Source organism: Bison bison, unplaced genomic scaffold (genome assembly GCF_000754665.1).
Source record: "Bison bison bison isolate TAMUID 2011002044 unplaced genomic scaffold, Bison_UMD1.0 scf7180017864309, whole genome shotgun sequence".
Lineage (NCBI taxonomy): Eukaryota > Metazoa > Chordata > Mammalia > Artiodactyla > Bovidae > Bison > Bison bison.
In genome coordinates this window covers 4,212,945-4,219,064 of record NW_011494881.1, presented here as the reverse complement: position 1 = coordinate 4,219,064, position 6,120 = coordinate 4,212,945, and the positions used below count along the sequence as shown (strand labels likewise).

General features: G+C 50.8%; 1 protein-coding gene across 1 annotated transcript in view; it reads right to left on the bottom strand.

Annotated features, from left to right (window-relative positions):
* Window positions 1-6,120, bottom strand: part of COL13A1 (collagen, type XIII, alpha 1) — a 153,570-nt gene that overhangs the window by 18,011 nt on the left and 129,439 nt on the right. Inside the window, exons 30-32 of the mRNA XM_010852216.1 lie at window positions 5,927-5,968; window positions 4,932-4,958; window positions 3,929-4,009 (exon numbers count right to left, since the gene is read on the bottom strand). Coding sequence (XP_010850518.1) covers window positions 3,929-4,009; window positions 4,932-4,958; window positions 5,927-5,968 — 150 coding nt within the window. The remainder of the gene's footprint in view (window positions 1-3,928; window positions 4,010-4,931; window positions 4,959-5,926; window positions 5,969-6,120) is intronic.

The window sequence follows — 6,120 nt, the reverse complement described above, 5'->3', positions numbered from 1 at the left end:
CCAAACCTGAAGCTCCCTGGACAAAGGGAACAGTTTGACCAGAAGAAGGGGAAGGGAGGAACGGGAGGGAGAAAAAGGGACCAGGGAGGGGAGAGGTGAGTGAAGCAGTGACTCTGGACAGACATAAATGCTGGTCATCAAACAAAATGGGAGAAATAAGCTTGGGAGGACAGGTAATGTATTCACATGAAAACCAACAAAAACATGGAGACACTGAGTGCAGTGTGGCCAACTGCTGAGCAAGCCGGATGGAGATCAGTGCCGACGGCCATCCTAATCCTCTGTGCCCCCTGCTCCCCTTTCTCCTTTCACCCTCTCTCAGAAACCTCTCTCCCAAGAGGCTGCAGTGTTCCAGGGAAAGAGATACAGAAAGTACAATCATGGAGAGGTGTCTGAACCAGAGCGAGTGCATCCTTCTACGGCCAGTCTTACTTGGGGAAGACATGGCAGGTGGGGCCCCGGTAAGGATGGTCTTCCCAGCCTCCTCTGCACACCTGCTGATGTGAGTCCACACTAGGGGACCCAGGCAGCTCAGCTTTGGATTACGACATCCAGTAGATGCTGGCCTACTTCAGCTTCAACTAGGTGGGAGGAATTGGGCCTTGAATGATAATACTCATGCTGCCTGACATTTCCCTGGCACTTTACAGTTGGCAAAGCTTAACACAAACTCAATCCATTCATGTTATCCCAGACAGGGCCTCTTTTATGGAAAAGAGGCTTTAGGAGCAGCTGATTGCTCCTAGGACAGAGGTCTAAGGCCATTTACCCCTTGGAATTAAACTGGCTGGCAGGGGGGATGCTATTAAGACCCACTCACTAGGCAGCATCCAGTGATATGACAGTGGGAATTAGAGCTCTCGCTCCTGCACTGGGCTATGATGCTGCTCCTTCAACCACCTAGGAGAGCTGATGATGCCGACATGACAGCCAGGGAGAGAGTAGCTAGGACACTCTAGGCTAGTGAAGACTGAGTTCTTGAGAATGGCTTCCAACTGAGCCTCAGAAATGAGCCTAGGCCTCAGGATTTTAAAGGTGGGGGAATACCCCCAGGAAAGAGGGGGGAAGGGAGCTGTTTCATCCTGGATGAAGGATATCAGGTGGTAGGATCCTTCAGGGCCTCGCTTCTCAGTCAGGGGGCTTCCCTGGTGGCTTAGATGGTAAAGAATCTGCCTGCAGAGTGGGAGACCGGGTTCAGTCCCTGGGTTGGGAAGATCCCCTGGAGAAATGAATGGCTACCCACTCCAGCATTCTTGCCTGAAGAATTCCATGGACAGAAGAGCCTGGTGGGCTATAGTCCATGGGGTTGCAGAGTTGGACATGACCGAGCAACTAACACTTTCACTTTTTCACAGGGCCTTGCTTCTCAGTCCTAGGACCACATAATCCTGGGACTGATCTTGCTTATGGCCTAGAAAGTTGTGGTTCTTAACCCCAGCTACCACGTCAGAATCTCCTGGGGGTGATGTTAAACAATACAGATGCCTGGGCCCACCCCAGCCCAATTCAAACAGAGTCTCCAAGAGGGAGTCCTGGGGAATAGCACACTTGAAATCTCCACGTGATTCCAGTGTACAGCCCGCATGGAGAATCTCTTCTGCAGGGTAAATAGGAAGAACTCAGTAGGATGTGCCTGGAAACACAGGTTGCTGCTGTATGAACTAAAACACGGAGGTGAAGCCTAAAAATAGAACTTGAGCTAAGCATCCATATACTTTGTCTGTGCAGTGTGTATATATATATGTATGTAATTTATTTATTTATTTATTGCTGCGTGTGAGCCTTCTCTAATTGTGGTGAGCAGGGGTTATTCTTCATTATGCAGAATGAAGAACATGGTACATGGGCTTCTCGTTGTGGTGGCTTCTTGTTGCAGAGCATGGGCTCTAAGCTCACAGGCTTCAGTAGTCGAGGCATGTGGGCTCCGCAGTTGCAGTTCCCAAGCTCTAGAGCACAGGCTCAATAGTTGTGGTACATGCTCCAGGGCATGTGGAAGCTTCTGAGACCAGGGATTGAACCTGTGTCCCCTGCACTGGCAGGCGGATTCTTACCCACTATAAGACGAGGGAAATCCCTCTATGCAGGATTAATACTGAGTTATCTTGAGCGGTCTGGAGCAGAGGGCATGAACTGGAGGTTTTGGGGCCGTATGTGGACCACTAACATATTCTATATGGGTTGTAGTATTGCAAATAATTTTGACTTAATATTAGAAAATGAGATATTCCATCAAATGCCAGATGTCTGGCTTCCTTAGAAAAGTTAGAGTATGCAGAAATTCTGGACCCTCACTCCCCTAAGGCAAGTCAGCTGAACTGAGCAGGGATTGGGCCTTTTAAGAACAGACACACGGTTTCCAGGAACCATAATCCCCACTGCTCCTTACTGTCCCTCTGAAGTCCATGTTAATTGTCTTTTATGAATATTGTTTGCTCTGCTGTTTTCCTAAGCCAGCAAAAGTACTTCTCTGTTCCCTTGTCTCTATCAAAAGCTGAAAAATTAAAGACAGTTGGATCCTTTGTCTTCCCTCTGGCGCTTTCGTTGTTTATATTACCTGTTTGGTCTTCATGTCAACCTCTGACTGAATTCCCCAATGTTTACTAGGGTCGTTGGGGCCAGGAAAGTGAACAAGGAGAGGTTTGTGGTTGAGTGGGGGACTGGAAGTCTCTCTAATAGTAAAAAACACTTAATCATTCTGGACACAGCTTAAGACATGGGAAAAGTGTCTGCTAAAGTCATCAGTTACTGTAGTCTGTCAGGCGAAATCAGCTCCTTAAATATTCCCACATTTGATGCAGTAATGAGGTGTAATCATATCTTTTGCTCTTGCTGTTTGGTCACTGTGATTACATTAACCAGACCTTTTAGCCCTGCCAAGCTGGGGCAACTGGGCTTCCTATCGTTCCCCTGCTTTTTTACGGTTTCCTGGAGTGGGAGCTGGCCTTGTGCTGGGGAGAGAGAAAGCCCCAGTAGCTGGGAAAAGCTCTCTTTGCAAGGCTGTGGCCTCAGTAGAGGCTCAGCTTCTGGCCCAGGTGGGCCATTGACTTCATCTGTGAATTCAAGTGACTCACTTTTTTCTCCAGACCTATTAATAAAATGATTACAGGGAATCCTAAAGTTTCCTTCCAGATCTTGAAAAACAAACAATGTGTGCCAACCTCACTGGGGTGTGAGGGAGGGTGGAGCCCAGGGCTCTGGGGAGGGTGGTGACGTGTGCTTCCCTGGAGACAGGTAAGGCAGTGACCAGGCCAGTGGGGTTCCCACTGGAGCTTGGGGCACAGGAATTCACTGAGCCCAGGACCCACATCTGGAGATGCAGAGGCCTGCCGAGCAGCCCCCACCCTGACCTGGGGCCTTTAGCTGAGATTAGAGAGCTCAGAGAACCAAGACGTGAGTGATCTTAGCCTGCTGGGACAGGAAGATCTGACTTTTTGCAAGCTTTTTGCTGTGGCCAGTGCTTAAGAGCAGAGAGCAGGGGCTCTCTGGAGTCTGCCTGGGAAAGCAGGAGAGAGATGGAGAACACTCCACTGTCCCAGCACTCTCAAGTCCTCTAAGCTCGGCCCTGGTAAAGGGAGATTTTTATTGCCTCAAACGAGCATAATTAGGACTGAGCACAATAAGGCTGTTCTTGGGCTCCCTCTGGTTCTCCAGCTGGGTACTCCTTGGGGTGGGGGTGGGGACTTATCTTATTCAAATCCACAATCCTCCAGAACCTAGGCCAGGCCCAGCCCAGAGGAGGCCCTCAGCAAGAGAATTCGAGCCCACAGTCTAGTCCAGGTGGGAAAGCAAAACCCCATGGAGCTCCGGGATGCTCACAACTTTTGAACCTCAAGTTTTCCAGTGGTCTTTCCAGGGGCCCTGCTCAGCACCTCCTCAGGACCACCAGGCTGGGCTCCTCACACCAGTGCGTAGGGTCCACGATACTTACGGGTAATCCCAGAGGACCTCGGTCTCCTTTTTCTCCCTGGACGCCCTTTTCTCCTTTTGCTCCATCTAGTCCTGCTTCCCCCTGCAGGGAAGGGAGATGGGCGAGATCACAGAAGAGCATGGCCCAGACAACTTGCCCTCGCATTCTAGGGTTCTGGAGACAGGGGTGGATGGTGGGGAGGGGGACAGACAGAGGAGGGGGGAGGTAGAGGTGGCTGATCCAGGGGTGGCTGGCTGGGGACCCCAGGAATCACTGAATTCTTAGCCTGGCTCCGCTCATGTTAGAATCCCTTGTGTCTCTGTAGTAACTTTGAGGTCCCCAAAGGGAAAGGGGATGGCAAGAGAGGAGACAAACCCACATCAGTTCCAGGTCAGGCATTGGCATAGATGACTATTTGCATAGCAGAAAAACTGGGACGCTGGGGATCCTGGCTGGCAAAAGCCTGAAATGCCGCCACTGGATCCCTGAGTCTCCCAGACTAATCAGGGAAAGAAACTGTCCCCCGAAGAATGTCAGTGCAGGAGACACAGGCTTCCCCATGCCAGCAGTTTGCAGCCTCTTGTATCCATTTGCGATGTTGAGGGAGGGGATTGGGAGAATCCCAGGCCAGAGTCCAATGGGCTTGGTTCCAGGAAGGGGTCCCATGTTCTGCCACCCTCTGTCTCCCACCTATACTTCAGGGTGAGTGAAGGGTCTTGGGTAGGTTACATGGAAAAAGGATCTCATCATTTGCTAAGAATCTAACCTGTCACTCTATAGGGTGGATTGATGGATGGGAAAATTCTAAATCCAAAGCCTGTCCAGCATCAGTGATGGATGTTAATGGGACCGCAGGACTTTATTCTGTCCTAATTCTATCCCATTGGCTAAAGTGTCACATAATTCCATCTAGGGAGGGGTCAGCTGGTCTGCCTCTGAAGCACTTCCTCGCTGTTCTGTCTTTACCGACAGGGCTCCTTCCTCCACCCCCTCACCCAGCACCTGCCATGTGACGTCATCTTACCTTTGGTCCAGGAACGCCTTGGAGCCCCTGCATTAGGAATCAAAACAAGGCACCTCAGAACTGCATTTCTCGTTAAGCCAATCTCGTTGTCCACAAGCTGGACCGCAAAAGGGCAAGGGCATAGGGTATAAAGCCTGGCCTGGGATCCCCACCTCGGGGAGATAGAAGGGAATGCTAAAGGGGGTCTGCTGGGGCTTTCTGGAGTGAGGCCTGAGCCAGGCTTCCCCAGCCAGGTACTAACTGAGAATCGCTCCGTGGCCCCCACAGCTGACTCCTGAGAAAATACTCAGTGTCATGCAAGGAAGATTCAGAGGGAAACAAGTAAAAGTGAAATAAATTGATATGTGCAAAATGCTTAGCATTGTATCAGGCACATCGTAAGTTTCAATAAATGTTGGTGACTGCCATTATTGCTACTGCTACTACTTGTACCAGTGGCAATGGGGTGACCCATCCTCATGGGGACTGTGAACCCCACAGAGGCAGGGACCAGCATCTATTGGTCCGGGGGGAGGCTTAGGGATCCTCTAGGTATAATGCAGAGGGGTCCCTTTAAAGGTGCCTTATCATCTGTAACTATGGAAGGGCCAACCTAGTGGAGTCAGTTTTAAATGGGTCACTTTCTATTTTAATCCTGCTGGCTGGCTAGTCAGAATAGAAGGAGAAGAACAGAAGTCTGATAGCAAAGGAACGGAGTGACTCTGACTTCTGCAAGGAAGGACCAGACCCCATGACCAGACCTCGGGGCTGTCAAGCCCGTCAACTCTTTCCAGGAAGCCAGGCAACACCCAGGCTCCTTGGTGTCACAGAGATGATGCCTGTTTAAGGTGGGAGGGAAGAGGAGCATGGAGGGGACACGTGGATGTGAAAATCCCTCCGTGGAAATAGATGATGGTTGACCTAAGGCTGAGGCTAAGCCCAGTGACTGCCATGGAGAGGGGACGTTAGGGGCCTAGTCACAGTGAACTGAAACACAGACAAGCCTTCCAACTCACCGGAGGTCCAGGAGGCCCCTCTGGCCCTGGTGGCCCAGGAACCTGGAAGCCAAAGGGAAACGGTTAGCCCACCCCCTGTTATACTCTCAGTGGCCCTGCCTTTGCCATAGTCTGGGGTGTGGCTGGAGTTGCAAGGGGGAAGACAGAACCACCAGCACACAGCCTCCCAAACGAAGGCTTAGAACAGGTCAGAA